The 24,273-nt window shown below is 42.4% G+C and overlaps 3 protein-coding genes across 3 annotated transcripts in view; 1 reads left to right on the top strand and 2 right to left on the bottom strand.

Moving 5' to 3' along the window:
• Positions 1 to 24,273, top strand: part of caska (calcium/calmodulin-dependent serine protein kinase a) — a 122,418-nt gene that overhangs the window by 65,066 nt on the left and 33,079 nt on the right. Inside the window, 6 exon segments of the mRNA XM_051076040.1 lie at positions 15,749 to 15,851; positions 17,165 to 17,340; positions 18,562 to 18,684; positions 19,694 to 19,777; positions 19,932 to 20,026; positions 20,549 to 20,675. Of these exon segments, the coding sequence (XP_050931997.1) occupies positions 15,749 to 15,851; positions 17,165 to 17,340; positions 18,562 to 18,684; positions 19,694 to 19,777; positions 19,932 to 20,026; positions 20,549 to 20,675 (708 nt within the window).
• On the bottom strand, positions 5,998 to 9,656 carry LOC108897614 (probable G-protein coupled receptor 82). The gene is made up of 4 exons (XM_018697318.2): positions 9,517 to 9,656; positions 6,932 to 7,733; positions 6,675 to 6,797; positions 5,998 to 6,560 (listed from the first exon to the last, which is right to left on the bottom strand). Exons 2-4 carry the CDS (start codon positions 7,727 to 7,729, stop codon positions 6,324 to 6,326), a joined length of 1,158 nt encoding a protein of 385 aa, XP_018552834.1. The 5' UTR covers positions 7,730 to 7,733; positions 9,517 to 9,656; the 3' UTR covers positions 5,998 to 6,323.
• Positions 10,317 to 13,890, bottom strand: LOC108897615 (probable G-protein coupled receptor 34). The gene is made up of 3 exons (XM_018697319.2): positions 13,530 to 13,890; positions 12,257 to 12,887; positions 10,317 to 12,142 (listed from the first exon to the last, which is right to left on the bottom strand). Exons 2-3 carry the CDS (start codon positions 12,772 to 12,774, stop codon positions 11,557 to 11,559), a joined length of 1,104 nt encoding a protein of 367 aa, XP_018552835.1. The 5' UTR covers positions 12,775 to 12,887; positions 13,530 to 13,890; the 3' UTR covers positions 10,317 to 11,556.

Raw genomic sequence — 24,273 nt, 5'->3', positions numbered from 1 at the left:
TGTTACATATATATATATGTGTCTATCTGATCAGTGTGATACACATGCAGCTATGACATTGGCTCAGGGTAGCGTTCACTTCTATTATCACCATTTAACAGCGACTGTGCGAGCTCCTGTCTACAGCTTATCAGATGTACTGTCCGAGATTTATGTCCTCTACAAGGGACACACACAAAACACACACACACACACACACACATGCAGTGCATTAACAGCAAAGCTGTCCTTGTTGAATATGGATCAGTGTAGGTGTGCCACTTCTTTCCATGCATGAAAGTCACTGAATTCATTTAAATACTGATGTTCATAAATCACCGTGATGTCTCGGTATTTATCTTCGTCCTCACCTCACCGCAGACCTCCACCAGTGACAGCAGCACCGGTGTGTTTGTGCGTCTATTTCTGTGGATCTGTGTGTGTTTGCCTTTGGCTGTCTCATTGCGATCAGACAGCGTGCATGCAAATGCACAAGACTGGTTTAGGTAGCTTCTCGTTTTGATTGCACAAGTTTGCGAGCGCAGTCTGAAGGTGAACTTTCTTTTCTGAGACTGTTCACACATCCAGTGTTTGTGCTGTAGCAAACTGTTTTTGAAGTTGAAGCGATGCTGCGTGTTTGATCTGCAAAGCACAGATCCTGGCACTGTGTTGAGGAATCGGAGGAATCCGTAAACACGGCAAAACTTTTAAATGTAAACATAAATGAACAGAGTCACAATGGCGCGGGCCTATACCTTACAACAACGGCATTTCTTTGTTCTCCAGGTATACTAAGGTGAAGGGATCTCCTGTCAGCTGCTCCCAACAAAATAAACAGCAGGCTTTACTTCTGTGAATTTTATAGTTTGGCTTCCTGAAATATAACACAGTGTCTCTGCCGAAGGACTGAAACTTTGCACCAGAATCAGCAGTCACAGCCTCTTGTGGCATTTCTGCTTCTCGTGTTCAAGCTTCCTTTTATGCAGCAGTTTAACTTTTTCACATGCCTATGTGTTGCACTTTTAAGTAGCTGGTGTTGATCATCTCTCTGCAGTACAGATTGTCATTGCTTTCCTCTGTATAGAAGTGAGTATCAGGAACTGTGTGTGTTAACAGAAACACTTGATAACCATGTAAATGAGTTGTGTCTGTGTTTTGGTCTGTTGGCACAGCATATTCTGTAACTGCTACGTTTGGCTTACTGTGCATGGTGAAACAGAATGTGGTGCTAGAGGATATTTACAAAAATCTTTTTTTAGATGCTCAGTCAAATTCATTTACTGAAGGTCTGCACCAAGTTTTGCACAAAACATTTTTTTCTGATGTTTGATAGCAGCTCCAGTTCGTGCAATATGATTGAACCAATCACTGATACTTAATTAAGTAGTCAGGTAGTGTTATTATTAATCTGATCTGCTTACAGCAACAACCTCTGGCTTTATCAGAAATCTGCCATACTTATTTTAATCAGTGAACTGAACCAAATGAAGTTTGCGTCTTTGTCATAGCTCAATAATGAAATCCTCCCGCACTGTGGAGTGTCTGTCCTGTCGGGCTGCTGATGGTGACGTCAGCTAGTTTGAACTTGGCATAACACCGAGAGACTTGTTTGTAAAGTTTAGAGCCTGACACACTGCAGTGCTCTTTGTATGACAAAAAAAAGAAGAAGTAATGAGTCAACTCGAGGGCAGCCCTATTATTTAGTGGCACTTTATGTAGATCAGATGAACTGTGGCTGATTCACTTACATCTGCAGTCTTGGTAAATACCCCTTCAACTGAAAAATTGTGGGTACACAAAATTTTGTTCCCCTGATGGTAATTTTGCCAAAAGCTAAATAAAATCTTCTGTAGTCTTTGTTCTTATTGAAGCCTGGTCTTCAGCTACAGGAGGTCAGTGTTTGAACATCTTTGCTGGATAAAAGACAGAGCTGAATACATTTGTGTGCTTACATGTGAGCCCATCTCTTTGCCTTTTTCCAGCCTGGCTGCAGAGCAAATGTCACGTTCAACATATGAATGGGTACAGTGTGATGGATGGAGAGAAGACTCATTTCCCCATTGAATACTCGAATGTCAGCTGTTTTTACATGGTAAATGGCCCTGGTCCACTCAGACCTCTTTACAACACACACAGAGGACTATTAGCAGGGTTGTTAGTGCCGTTTGTGTGATGATGGGTGGCTGTGTGGCACAGCTAATAGCTTCTTTAATGGCATCCAGATGGGCCTTGAGGTGTCGACCATGAAATTCTGACGTTGAGGTTTCACAGTCTCTCTCTCTCTCACACACACACACACACACACACACACACACACACACAGGCACAAATATGCATGCTACACTGTCATGCACAAACATCTGCATATATAAACACATCCTTGTCATCCAGGTTTGATGGCAAAATTACCACTTTGTCTACCACAGCACTTGTCACACTCATGTCAGGTTTTGTTGTTGTGTGTTTGCAGCTGTCTGATCTAAACAGAGCTGTTTCCTGACTGCTCCTGGATCTGTCTTAAAGAGCTGAAGGGAAACACTCAGTTTCTTGGGCTGGGCAGTTGTCTCAATTTTCATATTGTGCTTTTGTCACTGCCCATGATTCCTGACGCCCGATCCTTTTGTTATACATGTAGATGTGAGTTCTGTGCTGTGTATGCGCTGCTCTGAGCAGTCAGGTGATACAGACCTGTTTTCATCAGTTTGAGCATAAAGTCAACACTCACTTTTATTTAGTAACAAATTAGATTCCCACTAAATTCATCGTTTTGTTCCAGCTGTGCATCAGAACTTACTGAAAAGTCTGACCTTTGATCAGAACACGATCAATCAATTATTGTTTGTCATTAACAAGTTAAGTACAAGTTATGTACTGTAGTTTGTGTGTTCGCTTATGGCCACACAAATTATAAAATGAATGCACCTCCTCTCCAAACAGGGATGAAATAAGTGGCAGCTGTGGCTGTCACGTTAATGAACACTGCAGAGTAAAGTCGTTGTCTGGCAGCTGTCTGGTTTAGCTAGCTATCTGATCAGTTACGGACAGTCAGTACTCTAATTGAACATGCTTCACACACAACAAACACACAGAAGTAACTTCATCCAGCTTTTAGTGTTGATACATTTTACCAGAGGCAGTAAATGTTAACAGTTTAACTGATCAAGTTGGTGTAACATTATCTGTGCCTCTTCAGGACTCCAGCAGCTGTGCTAACGCTAGCTACAGTGAATGACACACAAGTCTGTCCCATCATGTGGACAAGGGTTTGGAGGATTTGACACTTCTCTTTGTCGGACATGTTGTAAACTGAATAATTGTTGGTATTTTTGGACTGTCAGTTGTAAAATGAGTCATTGTTGAATCAATAATTAAGATAATTGGTATTTGCAGCCATGTTTTCTATGACATTTTAGTTGTAATAGTTTCACACAAGACATCCCTCTGCACTCTTAAAAGCTGTGTGTCACACAAACCAAGATAAAGGGTGGATCCTGCACTTTGTCTGAAGAACATTTCACTGATAGACTGATAACTTTTTAAAGTGCCCTTTGCTGTTTGTCAGTTTGCACAACGCTAACAGCCTCACAGCTCCTGAAAGTGTTGCAAGGATTTTCACGTCTGAGAGCGAGTTTGCCTGAACAAACAAGAACAATAATCAGTCATTGTGTTTGTGTCTGTGACAACAGTGGACGGCCACTGGAACTAATGCCATCTCTGGGGAGACTCCTGCCTATCTTACACAAACAAGTGAATGCAAGAATGCACACAGACGCTCTCTCATATATACATGCCCCAAACACCCCGAGGGTTAAGTAATACTCTTTGATACGGGCTGCTGGCGGCTGTAATGAAGCTGAAACAATTGAAAGAATGAAGTGAATAACAGTCGCAGTCATTCAGAGAGGAATTTGTTTCAGCAAATGAGCGAAGAAATGCCTTTAATTAAGCTCTACCAGAGGTTACGTTAATTGGAGTGAGTATGACTTAGTTCATTTTCTTCTCATCCACATTAGACCTGCACCTAACCTCTGCTTTAATTCTTTTCTTCACATAAGTGGTAAAATGTTTCATAACGATCATTATACATTAATCCGCTTATCAGTTCGATTAATAATTAACTAATGAATCGTTTAGAATATGAAAATTCAACAATGTCCATGTCAGCTTCTCAGAGACCAACATGACGTCTTCAGATGTCTTGTAAGACAAAGACAAGCAGGACGTTCTCTCATTCGAGAAGCTGGAATCACCGAATATTTGGCACCGATTCATGATTTAAGTGAAACAATGAATCGATATCAGAATAGTCACTGATTATTTTTGCCTTCTTCTGACACCAAACCTGTGCTTTTGTGTAGAGATGAGCCTTTTCTTTAGTTGCACTTCTCCTCCAGCTGTAGTATATTACAGGCAGCAAACAGTGGGCCATAGCTCAGCACATCACCTGTGGCACTTCTCCCACTTCCTCTGCTCTTCCCACCATGTCCCTGACTCTGTGTGAGTCTCTCCTGGCTTCATGTCTTTCTGTGTGCTGTGTATTTTCCCTGCAGCCTGTGTCTGATTCTCTCAGCTGTCTGGATCAGTCTGAGGAGTCCACACAGGGGCCCCCAGGGGAGACACACATCTGCAGGGGCCACACTTCACAGAACATTGTCTCCTTCTGAAAACTCTCCCGACACACTCCCACAACACACACCTTCTGCACAAACAGCGCACGCTCTGTAATCCCTCATCAATAATTTACACACAATTACTGAACAAGGTTTATGACACATAGATATCAAATATTTATAGGCTGCTGTTACACGTGAGGGGTGCTCTACAAACATTTCCTTGTATACTTAGGAAATGACATCTGTTTTTTCCAGAGTTTATTTCACATTTAAATGTATGGGCAGAAAAAGTCTGAGTGACTGGAATCCGACTGGAAACATTTGAGTTTATGTACTTAGTTAGTAGTTAGTTAGTTAGTTAGAAGTTTTGATGGAGCATATGTTTTACTTAAGTGGAGAAAAATCCTTTCTTTACCACTGTTATGTTAAATGTTACATTTACAAAAAGCATTTATGCGCATTCTCTTAAAGGAGACTTATTATGCTAATATTCCAGCTTCATATTTTTATTTTCACCGTAGCTTAGCATGAGTCCCAGTTTTTAAAAAAAGCCCCTCAGTTCAGCCTCTGTCTGAAACAGGCTGCTTTAGCTCCTGATGAGCCCGCTCTGCTCTGATTGGTCAGCGTCTGGAAGTGTCCTCCAGTTCCAGAGCAACGTAAACTATAGTAAACCTGTGCTTGTGGGCATATGAATACAGAATATGGCACGACATCAGCTCGACCTACAGTAGAAAAAACAGTGGCAACCGAGTGTTCAGAGTAAAGTCGCTGCGTCTTGCACACAGGGATTACATCTACATATGTTTATCTCATTATTTGACGCTTTGACTACGTTTAATATGAACGTCCCACATCATAACAATGAGTGCATGACAGAAAATACAGAAAAGCATGTTTGGTCTCCCATGCTTTGCTGGTCAACTTGGCTTTCAAATAGCGCTAGCAGCTAGTATTGTAACAGACCACAGGGCAGAGAGTAGTGGTCAGTACATCACAGAATTGTGCTGATATGAAACTGGCACAGATCCCTGTATCAGTACTATACACACACGATATATCATGCTGCAAAACTATCACTACTTCTGTAAATATTCAAGCTAATGGTGTGAGACTTTACGACTGTATTAACCTTTTACCTCGACTCATGTAACCTCATGAGATGTAGAGAGCAAATTATGCACTCAAGAAAAAAAAAAAACAGGCTACTTAAATTTTATATGAACATGACTAATGTACTGTTTCAGCCACAGATGGTCTTCCTCAGATAAAAGTGAATAAGTGACCACACCTGTATTTAAAAGGCTTTACACTCTCCACACTCTTACTTTTTGACATAATTCACACACATACATATCTGAGTCACTGTATAAATCATTATATAATACAGGCAACAACAAGCACAAGCTGTAATTTAAAGAATGTCTTTACTTATTGGTGTACACAATCAGGAGATGATGCTGTGACATTTCATCACAAACTGTCCAGAAATACAGGCGTATGTTCACTTATTTACCTGAGGAACCACCTGTGGTTGAAAGGATGTCTGTTAAATCCACGTAAAATAAAGCAGTGCGCCATTTTTCTTCAGTTACTTTCTACTGAAGTCATTGTTTCATCAGATATTTTTGTATTCGTACAAGTACTCATTTTGATGATTGCTTTTACATCTGCTCAGTACTTTCCCTGACACTCACTCCTTACAAGTATTAAAAATCAGATTTCTTTCAAAAGCTACAAAGCATTTTCATGACTTAATTCCATAGTAGCCATATTTCCATCCCCCAGCTGTCCTGCCCTCTGACTGACGCTCCCTGTAATTGACCCTTGCATCGCTCTGCCACCAGGTTTGCTCTGGTTGCATCCTAAAAGAGTGAGGGTCTGGTGACGGAAGGTCTTGTCTAAGAGGAAGTACATCACAGGGTCAGTTGAACCTCTCAGTGCAGCCAGAAGAAGCAGGCAGTTCTTCAGCTAGATGGAGAGGAGAAAGAAACTCATCATCACGAGCTTCATGTAGCCAGACAACCAGAGTCAGTAAAAGTAGAAAATAATGTACATTGGAAGTGAAGTGATTTTTTTGGTCACCTCGACGAAAGTGGCGAGTGGATGGCAGCTGTTTGCGGCAGGTGTCCGCTGACGATGATGGGCCATAGCGAGGAAGATGGGTTTGAAGATGTGGTATGGCAGCAGACACACTGACAGAACAACCTGGGAGGAGTAAGGTTAAAAAGTGCTGAAAGTCCTGGCTATTAACCCAAGACACTGGAGTTAACTGTTGTCACAAAAGCAATAAACATACTTTAAAGTAGGTTATTTTAGAGTATAATATAGCTCATAAACACCTGGATGACCACAATGTTTCGGAGCACCCTACCCAGCAGGCAGTGGGAGGTGGTGACGTTTGTGCTGCGTCGTGAGCGTCTGACATGCCTCATCACTGTCATGTAGGACAGCAGCACCAACACGTAACACACAAAGAACACGGTTATAAGAGGCACACTGAACGCTGCAGACACAGGTCCCCCTATTTCCACTGTAGGGTTGTAGCACACCACTCTTTTCTCAGCTTCTCCATCTCCGCCTGCTGTGGAAGTGTTGCTGCTCTTGGCCTCCTTCACTGAGTAGTAAACTGTAATTGGCACAATGCACCCCACCGTCACCGCCCACACCGTGAAACACACCCTGCTGGCGAAGGAGGCCTTTGTGAGACGGGTAAAGAAGGCGTTTGGCAGCAGAGTGATGCAGCTGCTAGGCCTGGAGGCGTGGGTGCGCTGGATGAGGGCTGCAAAGCGGCTGAGGGCCACCCAGGTTAGGATTATGATGCTGATGTAGATGTTAATGTGGAGCACAGGGGTGATGCCGTGCAGGACCACCTGACACAGGACGTTGCTCTGTGTCCAGACCAGGCCCCAGGCGTAGTAGGCCGCGAGGAAAGGCGTGGTGAGGGACAGCAACAGGTTGGAGATACTCAGGTGGGACAGGTAAACGTGGGTGGGGGAGACGGTGGGGATGCACCGCAGGAACACCCACAGAGACAGGGCATTGCCTGGGAGGGCAGTGAGGAAGAGGAGTGTGTACACGGTGGGGAGGAAGAAGAGCGTGGCCGTGGTGGGGCAGAGGCAGGAGGAGCTGTTATCCATTGATCTGTCAGAACACAGAGGAGAGGACAGAGAAACACGTCTGCTCAAAGACATTCACTCATTCAGTCAAATTAAATCCATAAATTCTTCTGTAGAAATAAAACAGTGAGGGTAGGGCTGTGCGACATGAGGATATATATCAGCTGATCGTTTCAAATTATGGTCTATCGTTTATATTGTGCCGTCGCAAAATCAGAGTTCAATTGATTGATTGATCAGAGTTGATGTGACGTGTGCACAGTTTGTTTACACTGCAGCAGCTGTTCACAGTGTCCGGGTTCAAAGTTCTTGATCAATACTGCACCGTTAACAATCAATTATTTACACCCAAAAACACGAACCAGGCTGAAAGATAACAGTTATGCCTATTTCCATGTAAACATAGAATATACAAAGGTTTGGTTTGTTCACATGACTGTGACCCTGCTCACATCTCAACATTTAGCTCGACTCCCACATGTCTAAGCAGACATCCCTCAGGGAGTTCAGTCGTGCTCACTATTTTAAATAAATTACATTTGTTGGTTCATATTGTTTGTGCTTTATTTTTAATTTAAGTGTAGGCTGTTCTATAGCTATTTAAAACACATGTCCAGTAGCTGTTCTGTATGGCAGGGAGTCCTGAGGGAGTCTAGGGCAAACTGAAAGTGAAAGTTTCACTCTAATTTCAGCTCTAATTCATCAAGAAAAGTCCATTTTAATTATATAGCACAGAAGATAGTTGGGCAGCTGTGGCTCAGGAGGTAGAGCGGGTCAGAGTGTCAATGGTTCGATTCCCAGCTCCTCCAGTCTGTGTGCAGACTGAACCCCTGATGTATCTTTGGTATGTGAATGTGTGTGATGGTGTGGCACTTTTCATACAGAGCCAACAGTTCCCCACCTTGAGCAGCACTTAGCGACAGTGGAGATGAAGAGAGCGAGAAACAGAAAGAGAGAGAGAGAGAGAATGTAGCTCAATGTAAAGTCCACACAGAGATGTTAAGCAATTGTGACTCATCACTTTGCTGCTTACAGTTTCCCCCTTTTTTGTTTTAAACAGAAATGATGCTTTCACACTAATTAACTCCAGATGATTCTTTGTCGCCATACTCCTGATTCATGTCCGAAAATTAAATCAATTCTGTCTAGTTCTTGTTTTACTGAGACTAAGGCTGCAGTCAGAAAGTCTTTCCAGGAACAATGTGACTGACTGCACTTACACTAGGCTGTTTTAAACCAACTTTATTTATAACACATGACAAACTCAATTTAATAAGGTTGACAGGTATTGGCAATAAAAACAAAACAAACAGGACTGAGATGCTGAAATAATAAAAGGAAAAGAATATACAAGTAGAGAAAATCGAGCCATTTAAATGATAATTAAATAAAAATAAGGAACTGAGCCCAGAGTACTTAGACATTTCACAATATTTAGGTGTATAGTATTTTGTTATGGTGATAATATTTTGAACTGAAAATTCAAACATAAAACAGCTGCTCTGTTGTTTCTACGTGAACATGGGTCTGTTGTGGTGAAATATTTCAGCAATTTAGGTTTTACTTCAGTTTGAGCTTTTTCAAATGATGCCAGTTATAAAGAGCTCAGGTGACAGAGCAAGTCACAAACAAATTAGAGGGTTGGTGGTTCACTGCTCAGGTACACAGGTGGAGATGAGCCTAGTGTTCCACTAAGACCTTTTTAAAGCGAAAGTTTGACAGCATGGAATTGCTTCAGTGATGTTACATGTGGTAAAATGTAAAATCTGAATAAAACACACATCAGTTGATGTTAGTGTTGTACATACCTCTGTCAGGAGTCCTGAGGAGATGATTCACAGGAGGTTAAAACAGTGGTTAACAGGAGCCTCAGTGTGAAGCTCTGTCTCTGTTACTTCTTCTTAAAGAGCTGGAGGTTTATGTTTGGTGTGTGAAATGGCCTCTGACTTATTCTATATCAGCTTCCTCATACATGATATTGAGCCGCACCTTCTGTTTAGTCTGTGGTTTGAGAAGCGATAGAAGCTGTGATATGCTGTGTATGCCTGTGTATTAATAGCTGTAAATGAAATGTTGACAGCAGCGCCCTGCATCACTTTGTTACTATGTGAGCAGGTCAGAAGCAGGGAGTCAACGCTAAAGCCCATGTGATGCACGCCCTGACCTTTCAGCTATCAGGTCGCCACCCCAACTTGACTTTTAAAAATTATTTATTTCCTCAAATATGCTTCCACCTTCCTCTATCTTCTGCTCAAAGACCCTCTTCTCCATTTCAGCTTTTTGCCTCACGACAAGAAGCCCTTCCACCCCCTCAAGGGAAATGTCTTACCACTGTCTGTATCTGTTCGGCCTTAGGGTGGCGCTGCTGCTCTAGTTCTAGCTGTGAAGCAAACACAGCTGTGTCTGTGTGTGTGTGTGTGTGTCTGAGTGTGTGTTACATTTTTCTCTTTCCTCTCATCATATTGTTGGATCTATATCAGTAGACACATAGATATTAAAAAAAACACCAGCACACCAGTATGTGCCTTTAAAAACAACTAAATCACATCTAGACACAATCTTTAGTAGGAGAACATGTGTTTTTTTTAATATCAGAAAAAACTCTCTGACATTTGCAGAGTGGTATTTTATCAGTAAGACCTCGTGCTTCTGGGTTCTCTGTAAGCTTGTGATCACTATCGCAATTTGTCATGAAAGTCCAGGGTTTGATGTTGTCTGCAAAGTTGCCGTCTTCTCTTCTTCAGTGTTGTTTGTTGCTCAGTGAAAATGGTGCCACAGGGTCAATTGTTTTTATTTAAATAAAGTTTAAAAAAAGAGATTAATAGAGTGAAAAATAAGAAGATTAGCTGTTGCTCGACTGCACAAGAAGTCTCCTTTAGAACTGAAACAATGATTTGATAGATAGGTAATAGATTAATCGTTTAAATCATTTATCAAGAAAAAGACACCATGAACCATTCTCTGGTTTCAGCTCCTCTAATTTCAGCTATTTGAAGCTCAGGGACATTGGTTGTATGGATGTATGGATCGTTCAGTCCGTCCACCACTTTGGTGACTTTGGAGATCCCCTGACTTTTCCTGAGCCACCACCAGCAGTCCTCAGTTCTCACACATCCTGTTTAATATCTTAACATGTATGAGACAAATTGGCACAAATTTGTTTCAGACATTTCGTCCTAGTGATGTCTGTGGTCCTCCGACTTTTCCTCTAGCACCATCATCAGGTCCAATACTGTGGTTTATGATCAAATACCTGTAGCAGTGATGACATTCAGCATTTAGCTCAAGCACCACTGTGCCTGTAAGTGTAGCCTCACAGAGCTGCACGACCTCTAGACTAAACCATTAAGCACTTTATTGGAAAAAAAAAAAAGAAATTGACAGGATATTTAATAATGAAAATAAGTGTTTTTATCTATTTGTGCATGACAGAACCATGTTTTCCACAATGTTAAAACAGAATGTTTAAAACTGTGACATCAACTCTGATCCCACCACACAGATATATACAGGACTGTAGCTTAAAATAAATGATGGTAAGCTGCATGACACAGTCAGTATGGACAGCTTTAGCAAAAGGACCCAGTTGCTATATAACTGTAGCCAGATAATACGGTAAAACATATGCAGAGACAGACCAATGTAGACCATGTGTTTTATAACTGGTACGTGTGTTCACTGCTGACAAAGTGGTCGTTCAGTGTCCTCCCAGAAAAATTAGTTCCTGAATAGTTTTGACGGCAGTGAATAGATGCATGTGTTGTGAACTCTGCTGCCACTGTCCCCTGGATCGGCTGCATGGTTGCTGTCATGTTCACGGTGCAGTCGATGGCTGTCTCAGAGTACCTTCACAGCCCAGCCAGGTTGGATTCAGTATCTGCCTTTTCCTTCAGATTGCTGGTTAAGCTGATGTTTGCCTGTTCTTTGTTAACTCTCTCGTTCCTGCCGTCCATGTCCATGGTGGAGCTGCTCCCGCTGACTCCAGCGACATCTTGCACACAAAACACGCTGCCCACCAGGTGCAGCACCTCCTTCCTCACCGACGAGGATAACAGGAAATACATAACAGGATCCAGGCAGCTGTTGAGGGCAGAAAATACCAGAGCCACCTCATTGGCCTTGTCAGCCACATCCTCCCAGTAAGGTGGGATGTTGGGTGTGAGCTGAGTTTTTATGTAGAACACCCTGACTATGTGATAGGGGACAAAACAGACAGTGAAGACGAAGAGGATGAAGAAGGACTTCCTGGCTATTCGAGCGTAGCGCGCTGCATTGGGCAGGTCTGATTTCTCCTCTGATGTTCTCAGAAGCCTGGTGGCAATCTTTCCGTAAGACACCACCAGAGAGATGAATACAAGCCAGAAGACCATTATCACAAAGATGTTGATGTAGGCTTTCCACTCCACTCCAATGAGCTTCTTGTAGTGGAAACACCTGGAAACAACAAACATATTCACACTGATCATATCAGACACCTGCTGGGATTTTTAACTGAGATTGTAAGACTCAATAAATAGACAAGGAGGTTTGATTAAAGGTGTCACCAACCTGTTAGTCTGCGTGTTGTTCTGCAGGTTATTGTGTTGGTCTTTGTTTGGGATCAGAAATGCTGAAGACGTGACAAAGGATGTAATCCAGACGACCGTGCAGAGGGCACTGCTCCACTTTGTGGACTGCAGACTGTGCTGCATCCCTGCACTGCGGTGGATCTTCAGGTAGCGATCCACACTGATCAGCCCCAGCAGCGTGACACTGATGTACATGTTCATGTAGAAGAGGTTGCCGACTACTTTACACAAGATGGGATGTAGAGCCCATTTGTCACCTTGGCTGTGATAGAGTATCCTGAACGGTAGGCAGGCCACCAGCAGCAAGTCTGCAAAAGCTATGTTTATGAGAAACACCCGCACAGAGTTCTTCTTTGAGTGAACACAGAAGAAAACCCACAGAGCAACCAAGTTCCCAGTCAGACCCAGGATGAAGATTATAGAGTAGAGCACCGCCAACGGGATCTGCAGGGGGTTTGGATGCCCAGATATGGAGTAAGAGGTCGTGTTCATGTTCATCTCACTGATCTTTGTGGTGATGAGAGAAGGCGAGGTGTTCGGAGGCTGGAAGGTGGTTATGGGAGATGAGGTGGAGAAGGGCTTTGTCTCTGTGGCGTTTGTAATCCTTAGCCCTGTAAATAAGGGAGAAAAAAAACACAAGTGAATCCTTTTGGATCAGCTAGCTCTGTGTTTTGGGAGTTCTTTGGTTCTCATGGGAAAGTTTTGGACCCATTAAAACAGGTTTGTGTGGTGGCCAGGGTCCAGCGCTGTGGATTAGCCCTAAATCAGCATTAATCCCACCCTCAGTAATCACATATAAGACCAGCTCTCCACCATACCAGCAGAAATTAGAAAGCCACAGAAAATCTAACACCGATAACTTTCTGTAGGTTAATGCACTGTAACTTCCTCTGTGATGTCCTTTATGAGTTACATAGAAGAGATGAGTTTGCAGAAGCACAGAGCTCGTGTTTTCCACAATTTTTTAGTCCTGTAACGCACCAAACCAGAGGTACACACTCAGAAGTTCATATCAAAAGACTAGTAGCTGAAATAGTAAGAAAAGAGCTTACTTTGCTCTCAGCACACAACCCTCATCTTGCAACCAACAAAACAAAAGATAATATCTCAAAGAGGAACTTGTCAAAGTATTCACCCAGTCATTGGAGTCCATAAAAAACTTTGAACATATTTGCACATATGTCTCTCTGTGTCTGCGCACGTATTTGCACACACACAGAGAGAGAGACAATATGTGCTGAATAGTAACTCACTTGTGGTTTTTGCAGTCCCTTTCTTTTCCTCTGACTCACTCCAGTATATTCCTTCGAGTTTAATCTGTAGTAGAGACTATCCACAATGTTGCTGTCCTGAAAAAAATCCTCTCCTTTTATCAGTGCGCATTCAACTCTCTGCTGTTGTCTCTCTTTCAGTGACCAAATACTTTAAGTTCAAATGAAAATAGCGCTGCGTAGAGTCTCCTTCTTTCTTTTCTTCCCCCTCTGTCCATTATCTGTGCTGTTATGAGAAGTTAGCCCTCCCCAGCTGTGCTGTCGAAAGTCGAGAAATGCTGAAGTGCAGAATGTGGTGATGTTGTACCGAGGAAAACTTCAAACTGTGGTCGGCCCTCTCTTTCCTCTCAACCACACCGCAGTGCTCAGGCTGATATAGAGAGAAAAGAAAGGGCAGGGCTCAGTGCATCAGACCATCTGATTACACACAAGAGGGCGAGCAGTGGGATCACACAGCATACTCCACTTGTACATACACAATATCCCTTCCACTTTGGGCTCTGATTATAATATGGAGGTATCTGCTGAGTGCAGCCAACTGTGACAGAAAAAGGCTCCCAAAATACCAGAGGATGCCCTCACAGTAATTAAAGCAGTGCCTTCAGAGTAAAGCAAGGCCAGGTTTAAATTGCCACCCAGGAGACATTAGCTGCTGTCAACCTCTCAAGCTGAATTTGTAGGCAGAGGGTCGAGGGAACGATATACCTGCTGTTGAATATTAATCACGCCATCATGGTATGAAATCCTGAGTCAGAGCAGAGGTGTCATTAACAGTCAGTGCTATATGTCCTCTGAAAAACCTCTGATTTACACACATGGACTTATTTATTCTCTCAAGTGAGGGAAACATTCTCAGAGTTTTAACAGCCACTCATAGACTTCACCTGACTACAAGAGTTATAAGAGTAGAATGACTGTGCTGATACATGATAACGTGTACAGCAGTATGGCGATATTATTATAGCAATACTAGTTGCAAAGTGTTGGAAGAGGTTGTAAATTTGTATGTGTGTCTTCAAAATCTTCACAAATCTAGAAGCACACACACTCGACAGAATGAGTAGGAGTGCCTGTTTGTAACAAGTTAAAACTGTAGGCATTTAGCTTCAAGAGCTGCAAAAACACAAGTCTTTATTTACACCTCAACCATGCCTCTCGATTTTTTTATTTTTTTATTTTTTATTTATTTGTTTATTTTGCATGTGCTTTTCTGCACGTCTGCTGTGAGTGCAATCTGCAAATCTGTGCGCCGATTACATCTGTATTTCATACGTGATGCCAGCTGTGTACCAACAAGGCACAGATTGGTGTAGCCACACGTTTACAGATTCTTGCACACAGTCATAAGTCTGAGGACACACATACAGACTCAGATACAGTTTCACAACTTTCTCCGCTCATATTTGCAAACTTCCTATAATAATACCCCCATGCTACAACATGATCAGTCTTATCTGGCTAGAGCGAAAATGGAAATGAAATGAACATGAGCGACCTGCTCCATTGACAGAGGAAGATTATGAGATACATGAAATTCTCCAGAACTTGGTGGTGAAATTGTTTGCTGTCACATAAATTCATGCACACCCACGTATACAGGTGCACATGTAACCCCACATTTACATATGTTGTGATGTAAGAGAAACTACCTGCAACCTCAAATATTGTACGTGACACGAGCACAGAAGAGGATGTGAAAGTTCCTAAGAAGTTCTTTTACCTTCAGGCAAATCTGAATAGTCCAGGCTGAGTTACTGGATCCCAGTTAAGTAAATACTGATCCATCCTTTAAGATACTGTGGGGTTGGAGCAGTGGATTATTTCCTTTTAAGGCTCTTGCTGTATTTTCTGTGTTTTTCCTGGTTTCAATTCGTCATCTTGGTTAGAAACAAAACAAAAGATATTAGATTAAATCAAAAACTTGAACCTAAAACAAACCAACATTATTTAACACTGAAATGTAGCTGGTAAAATTGCTGTCAAAAATAACAAGTGTGATATGCATATGTGTCGCTCTTCTCTGATCCTCCTACGCTGACAGTTATTTGTGTGTGGTCGTGGTGGGCGATGGTTTGGGGGTTTCGGGTGTGTCGTGCACATGTGGTTTTTCTTATTTATAACAGGGTGTCACTCTTTAATTAGTGAAAGACAACCATCACATCACGAGTCTCCCTTCTCCTCTCTCCTCTTCTCATTCTCAGCCTCACTGCGTGCTGCTGGCGTCCAAAGAGAACTCGGCTCCGGTGAAGCTAGGCGGGTTCGGAGTTGCCATCCAGCTTGGAGAGTCGGGACTGGTGGCAGGAGGTACAGTAAACACTATCATACAGACTCCTACACAACGTCTCAGCATCAGGACATTAAAGTCACACTGAATATTGTGCTCACTTTTCAGTTTAAAATAAAAAAGGAGGTGGCGGGGAATTAAATATTCTTCATTGTCCCCAAAGGCATTTTAACCTTGAGGGTTATTACAGGATATGGTCTGTAATAGTTGATGGGGAAGCACAGATACCTGGTGAGGTGAAATTGAGTCAAAATCATACTCCTCCCCTGAGTCATAACTCAGTCAGATCTGAACCCACAGATATGAAACATGTTGACATAATTCAGTGTGACTTCCAGAGCAGTTTGTTATATGTGATGTGTGTCCTGATTTAACTTCCACAAGTCTGATTCGACGATATGGTTTGAAGTTTTCTTCGCTATCAAAGTAATCCAGAGATAATTGTCTATACAAACAGGATATGCAGAAGTAGGTCAAAGATCGACTTTCACAGACATCGCTGTAGACAAGATTTAAACAATAGGGGGTCTAACGTGTTCACAGAGGAACAGTAGATGGTTGCAGCAGTGATAATAACTGGGGTGGAAGTGACAGGTGCCCACATAAGCACAGGGCTGACAAACAGTTTTATCCTGTTTAGCTTCAGCAATTTAAGCTGTCTGTCTGGAAGCTAGTTAGTTAGCCTAGCTTGCCAGTGTTAGCACTGATTCCCTCCGGAGGTTCATGTTATTTTAACACCTGTTTAGTTTGCTGCTCTTGCTCAGGTAGAGTTAGCTGTCTGTCTTTCCTGGGTCCAGATGTGGTAATGACAAACGACAACACAGTAACATGTAGTCCTGTACCCTCAGCATTCTGTTTGTTACCATGTAGCTCCCAAATAAGCACACAAGTCAAACAAACAACAACAGTATGCTGTATATACTGCGTGACAGAAAAGTAAAGCCACTTGAAATATTTAAGTTCTGAGCTTTGTAAATGACAGAAGTCCACTTCACTTAGCACGTTAATAACCGGAAAATGACATTTTAGTTTTAAAGTTGTGAATGAAAACGAGTCCAGTTCTTCTGTTTCCTCTTTCAAACCATACAGTCATGTAACAGGAAACAAAGAGCTAAACTCTCAAAATGTTCACTTGTACTTGCATGTGCAAGGTACCATAATTACGAATAGAAAGTTATGAGTGTTGTTGCATGTCTCATAGGTGGAAGCAAACCACTTCCTTTTTCTAGTTCAGAGTGTAAAAGTAGGAATTAATGAAGAATAAGGAAGTCCCATCAGGTTAAATGATGTGTGTGGCTTCATGTGTGTGCATACCCTGTCTTTGTAACCCCAGGTCGTGTAGGCACTCCTCACTTTATGGCCCCTGAGGTGGTGAAGAGGGAGCCCTATGGGAAGCCGGTGGACGTGTGGGGCTGTGGAGTCATCCTCTTCATCCTCCTCTCAGGGTGTCTGCCTTTCTACGGCACCAAGGAGCGTCTGTTTGAAGCCATTTGCAAGGGCAAATACAAGGTCAGGAGTTTATTCAAAGAGCCCCCACAACCTCACAGTGCAAAAAAATGTGTGGTTTCATGCATCCATTAAAGTCGAGAGTCCCCACCTTACGAGACAGCCCACCCTTTAATTAGATTCACGTGTTAATTCTTTATGTTTTGCAGCTCAGTTTGAATTTTCACTGGTTCCATTAAGATGAACAGCAGAGACAGACTGAAGTCATGAAGTCATCTGTCTCAGAGCTGTTTTCTGTGATATAGGCACATTTCCTGACTCATTGCTGTAAGCCCTATGTTCAGATAACACTCATTTAGTCACAGTTCCTAGTGCCTACATAATCAGTGAGTAATTCACCATCAGTGCATCGCCTCCATGATCTTTGTATTATCATTATTATCTGTTACCACACTTTACAGACTGACCTGCTCTGCTTGATGTGGTTTTGCACAAACTGTTTTCCAGTGCAGTGGTATGTTATGTATATTTGAGCGCTCACATCAGGTTTTTTTTTTTCCACATGAAAAATGTCCTGAACAGATATCAAAGTACTTACTAATTAACTTAATATCAATGGTCTATTTGCTGTTTAATCTTGAGCAAAACATCATCTACAGGATTCCTGCGGATCCCTAAAAAGTCTTAAATCAGTCTTACAAAAGACTACAAAATTAATGGGAGGTTGGATTTTATTTGTTCTTTTATTTTTGAAATCAGAATTCCTCCTCTCACATTACGTCACGCAGATCAGGGTAGTGAATATAGGCCTTTAGTGGTGGGAGTATCCTGAAGGAGGGGGGCAGCAATACGCCAGAGTTGCAGCTACTCTGCCATAACAGAAGAAGAAGAAGAAGGAGGAGGAGAAGGCCTTCACACAGGCCTTCACACACTGTCTGCAAACGTAAGCTAACTGGGCTGAGTGTAAAATGGGCCTGAGTGGCATTAAGTAGCCTTAGCTGTAGGAACCCTGATATATTATCATCTCTTCATTTGTTTCTCATGCAAAAATCTTAATTTGTAAAGTGTCTAATACAAATAAATGTCAGATAAGTAAAGTACAAGTACCTCAGAACTGTATTTAAGTACAGTACCTGAGTAAATGCACTTAGTTACATTCCACCACTGCTTAAAAGAAACCAGCTGCACACAGATGATTAGATTTTGGTGCTACATGTGTTGTCCACAGGACAGATCCCAGACACTTGGTGCATTCCTATAACGTGTATTTTAATGTGTGTGTAGATGAATCCGCGTCAGTGGAGCCACATCTCAGAGAGCGCCAAGGATCTGGTGAGGCGCATGCTGATGCTGGACCCTGCTGAGAGGATCACTGTCTATGAGGCTCTGAACCACCCCTGGCTCAAGGTACTGCACAGCACAGAAGCACCTGAATGCACCAGCAAGAGTTGTATTGCCACACAGCTGGAACAAAAACCATCAGGGTGTGATATTTTCCATGTTGGATTAGCATCTCTCAAACATCTAAAAATGTATGTCCTGTTCTGGAGATGGTGAGCGTGGGTAGTATCGAAGACGTGCATCTTAAAGTTTTGACTTTTAGTGAAAAGTTTTGGAGACAAGAGCGGAACAGTAAAAACGTGTAGCCTGAAGCCATCACGTAGCGATCAGTCGCCTGGCTGGCTCAGCTCCTCACACAGGAAAACAATGACAGTGAGCGCCAGCACAGCGGTGTTTCTGCTTGTCACAGGTTGTCAATGGAAAGCTTTTATCGTGTCTTCTCCTGTGGACAGTGATGGAGGGGTACCTAAAAATGACTTCTTGACAATTCAGCTGAGAGACAATGCTACATTTCAGTCTATCACTCATGTTTTAACTCCTGATTTGTCTTTACTGTGATAGGAAGTTTAGACAAATCAACTTCAGCCTGTGAGTTCCAGTTATAGCAGCAGAGAACACCAATACTTACTATGATATCATACAAACCCATGCACTCATTCAAAGTGCATGAGCTTAAATTTAGATATAGTTACTCAACACCAACAATTTTGCCACATCACATTGACCACAGTGCTCTGTTTTCAACTGGAAATGTTACTCATCTATTTGTGGCAGCGTTTATCACAGAATAATCATGTGAAAAAATCTCCTGCAGCAGCACAAAAACAATATGATGCAGTACCATGCAGCTAAATAATCAATGAGCTGCTATACACAGGAGTGTTCAACTCATCTGTCAGTGATTGTACTGCATTGTGGGTAATGTCGGCACCAGCTTTTGACAAGGAAGAAGAATATGTGGACTGCAGTGCTCTGCAGTGTTCTTCATGACTAGTAAGCTGTGTAATGCTGGTGGAATCCTCCTTTAAGCCTTTGCTTGTCTAAGCAGTTTTCTTTCCTGTGTTGGTTTTCTAAGGAGAGGGACCGGTACGCCTACAAAATCCACCTGCCAGAGACCGTGGAGCAGCTGAGAAAGTTCAACGCCAGGAGGAAGCTCAAGGTTTGCATGCGCACAGACACAGGGCGTGAGAGTGTTATCTCACTCACGCAACATCTGGGCCTCGTTGTTGTAACACCATCTGTGTCCAGTGATTAGATACTGACGCTCATGGAGCTGCAGATGTTGATGCCTCTGTGCTGTTGTTGTGTTTCAGGGGGCTGTGCTGGCTGCAGTGTCCAGTCACAAGTTTAACTCTTTCTACGGAGACCCCCCAGAGGAACTCCACGACTTCTCCAGTGACCCCACCTCCTTCAGGTGCACACACAAAGATCCCTGCTCACAGACTCACATTTGTGACCTTTTTGTCTTTGAAACACACTTCCTCCCTCAAGTTTCCTTCCTCTGGTTTGCTCTCTGGTTGCTTTTTAAATTCAACTTCTGCTTTTTGTCTAAAAGCATCCTATCTTTACTGAAAAGACAAAGTACACAGCCTGTTTGAGCACATTCACTAGAAAAACAAGAAATGCAGCTTTATATTTCTTTCTATTATTAATTAAACTGTCTGTTTCTATTAATGCCTCCCACCTGCTAGGACTACTAGCAGCAGAACGTAGGTATCTGTGAGTGTGTGTTGTGGTGTTACTTAATCATGAATGTTTAATCTCAGCTGCTAACAGCTGTCGTCTAAATGTTTTTATTAACTTCACTTTAATGTTCATATCAGCTGTAGGAAGTGCAGAAAGCTTTTCAGTCTTAAAATAAAGTATGTGTGCATTCTCACCACAGCAGTGTTCAGGCTGTTTTTCTGATGGGTGTGTGTGTGTGTGTGTTTTCAGGCGCTGTGTCTCAGGTGTTGGACAGTCTAGAGGAGATCCATGCTTTGACAGACTGCAGTGAAAAGGATCTAGATTTCCTCCACAGTGTTTTCCAGGACCAGCATCTACACACACTGCTCGATGTAAGCGACACAAACACCAGCACAGTGAAGCTCACTGGAACATACCCATCTTTATGAGTCACTGATTTTTATTTTAGGATAATGGTTTTTCTACCTCCTCCTCCACTAATGGAACAGAATAGATTTGTCTGTTACGTAAGTTTAGCAAAACAAATTAAAGAGCAGCACGTTTCACACACATGCAACACTGAAGCCCATTTCCTGGCCTCAAAATGCTTATTAATGGTGAAGTTGCAAGAGTGCTGGGAGAGATGTGATGAGGCCGGTTGTTGTTCAGATCGAGGCAGTGTGGAATGGAGAGGTGTTGGTTTGTGGTCTTGTGTGACATTGTGCCAAAAAGGGACCAGTTAAGTTTCAGTACAACGTCGTCTGAAGAGAAGTTTGTACATGTCAGCACAAATGTTTGGGTGATGTGTGACCTACGTCCAGACACACACACACACACACACACACACACACACACACACAGACACAGATGTCAGTGTTCACACCTCAGACTGGTGTACCACAACTTTTTAAATGTTTTAATGTTTCTATTTGTGACATCCTGGGTCGTGTAAAAAAGAAATGCTTTGCTCACAGTGTTAGCAGAAGTGTTATTAGCTTACTAACCGCAGTCTAATGTTTTAAGTATAATAAACTAAAGGCAAAAATGCACCACCACTAAATGCACTACTGTACTAATTTGATTGCAGCCCACGGCAGAGTCAGTAGCTGCATGTAACAGTTGCTGTATGTCAGTCACTGTATTGCAGATTAGATTGTGCACATAAATGAGCTTTCAGGTAAAATTTACTTTAGCTTTGTAACACAGCACTTCATGTTCAGATCAAGCTGTTGAAGGATGACCCGAGAAAGATTCATCTCTGTGTCCCTTTAACTGACTCTGATCCTTCAAGGCTTTACATTACGTTCATTCATCAGATACTTTTGTCCAAAGAAACCTTCAGTAAATGCACACACACCACGCAAGAGCTAGAGCTAGAGATCATGCAGAACTGTGAGCGCATCCTCTGTAAACAGCTAAAATTATCAATGCCACAGTACAAGAGCTTAAAGATTTTTTTTTTAAGAAGCCATAAGTGCTGGCAGGCCTGTGGCTGTCTCACACTAAGTATCTGGAGGCCACACAGGATATTTCAGCTATATGCGCTCCAAAGCTGCTCCCCTGCAGACGGGCTTCAGCAAAACATAACATGAACACTGTATATCCGTTGTTTACCTTGCAACTGTTGTGACAAAACATAAAATAGTTGCTACAACAAACTGTTTTGACATCTCATAAACCTTTAACGTATTCAGTTGTTGCTCCAACTGCAGCTTTCATTGTCTCACTGGTACCTTAAACAGCACAACACCCCCACACAGGCTGTTTTTGGTTTGAATCCCTGCTTCAGAATAAATATTTCAAATGTGGGGGGCTTTTGGAAAGTGTCTGTCAGGCAGTAGTTTGAGACCTGTTAGGAATAAACAGCAGGTGCTGCTGGATTCAACTTTACTGTGAAGCTACACATGACGTGGAATTTTGCAGCTTCAGGATTAAAATAGAGTCCTAAATAAGATTTCTGTGTTTCATGCAGTATATAAGGCACGAATAGCTTCCCTCCACCTACACACACGAGGATGCTCATTTCTCCAGGGGCAATGTAAAAAGGTCACGTTGTTTTTAGATGTGTCATTAAATTCCTCCCCTGATTCGTCTTTGTGTGTGTGTGTGTGTGTGTGTGTGTGTGTGTGTGTGTGTGTGTGTGTGTGTGTTAAACACAAACAGCGTCAGGGTGCAGACGGTGAACTTGACTAATGGCCGGTCGCTGCTCGTTTCTGTGACTCAGGGATGTTTGACAGAGAGAGATGAGCTGTAGGTCTCGGCAGCAGTCTGTTGACCTACAACTGGTTCACCACATCAGCACCATACTGAGTCAGAGAATCCCAAGAGAGGTCAGAGAGCATTTTAGATCAGTACAGTTTGTCTGAGAGCATCATTTTGTCTCTTTGTGCTCTTATTAGGCCTTTCCTCAATCCTTGTTGTTTATTCTGTTCTCTCCTTCTGTGTTTTGTGTCTCTGGGTTTTAAACAGAAGATCTGTTGGCAGGACACAGCACGATTACAACAGTGAATAATGGAAATCCACAATGAATATACTGTATGTTCATGTTCAGAGTGGAGTACTCACAGGTTTTCCCTCTTTTCTCAGTTTCATAAGGGATTCAATATTTTGTAGCACTCACATAAATATACAGCATCCAGAAAGGGGTTTGGTATTTAGCACAGATAAAGCTGTCCTTTTAAGAACATTTCGTTGTAATCAGTTGCTTCTCAGCAAAATCCATCTTCATGAAGTTCATACAGAGTTTAAACAACAGCTTCCTGGTTCATAACAGCTGCAGTTGGCTGTGGTTGCACTAAAAAGCACCAAGATGTGTCTTCCTCCACTGAGGCCTTGATATGAGAGCCCCCCCCCGGCTTTCCCCTGATGCTTTGTGGGGGCTGTCCCCAGGATGTACATGATGCACATTGTTGTGTGGTTACAGGATGAGATTGTGACAGGATCAGATTAGTTCACAAAAGCTCTTTAGAAGCCACAGACGATCAAAAAAGATCAGACTCCTGAAGTTAACGTTGCTTTTTCTGTGTCTGTGAAGATTCTCAGTCATCCAGGTCATGGTGTTTCTGTACAAACAGCAGTAATTTCACTGCTTTTCAGTAGCAAAGCTCTTTTATTGATCCAGTCGTGTGGCGGCGTCCACACAAGCTGCATTTTCCCGAGCATCTCTGAAACTCAAGCAGCACAGACAGTGACATTAAATACCAACCCTTGGTCTGATGCCTACAACAGGAGTAAAAAGGAATACAGACATACGAGCTGAACTTGATGATAAGGTGGCAGCAGGAACCTGGAAAGATCACGAGTCACTGTTTAACTGAGCTTTTTTTTCTCTTCTGGATCAGTTTAACTACTTTTTGCTGTGTTGTTTTTTTTTTTTTTTTGCTGTGTTGTCGTAGTAACACGATTCGCGTGTGGTTCTCGAAGACATTTCACCTCCTCTGAGACCCATGTGTTGATTGAGTATGAATTTTTAATTTCTCCTGCTGTTTGGGATCAGTAGGACCTGATTAGTATCAAAACTAAACCATGTCTTTGAACAGGAAGTGGTTTTGAAAAAAAATGGGCGTATGGGGACAGTGGATTTATTTGACTGTCTAAAGTAAAAGTCAGCAGTGTATAAAACACAACAACAATACAACACATATAAAATCCTTCTGATTGTTGAACGTAACTCTTCAGTGTGTAGGAACAGAGTCTCAGCTGTTGGCCTGTGTGAATCTCAGTCTCAGGAGGTTAAAACGTTTCAATAGTTGTTGAAGGGGGGGGTGGGACAAATACCTCACTTTCCTCACCCTCTCCTTCAGAAGTGGCTCTGTGGATCAAACACGTGTTCTTCCAAACATCAGCTCATCTCACTATCAGTAAGATACTGCAGGAACAGCGGTTTGATGAGCTTTAGAAAGAAACAAATTAATCTTAAGAGCCTGAAATGAAAACACTTGAGGGAGCTGAGGAAAAGGTATCTTTAAAGACAGGTGTGTGTTGTGTTCA

The sequence above is a fragment of the Lates calcarifer genome, linkage group LG1 (genome assembly GCF_001640805.2).
Source record: "Lates calcarifer isolate ASB-BC8 linkage group LG1, TLL_Latcal_v3, whole genome shotgun sequence".
NCBI lineage: Eukaryota > Metazoa > Chordata > Actinopteri > Centropomidae > Lates > Lates calcarifer.
This window is presented reverse-complemented; position numbering and strand designations above follow the sequence as displayed.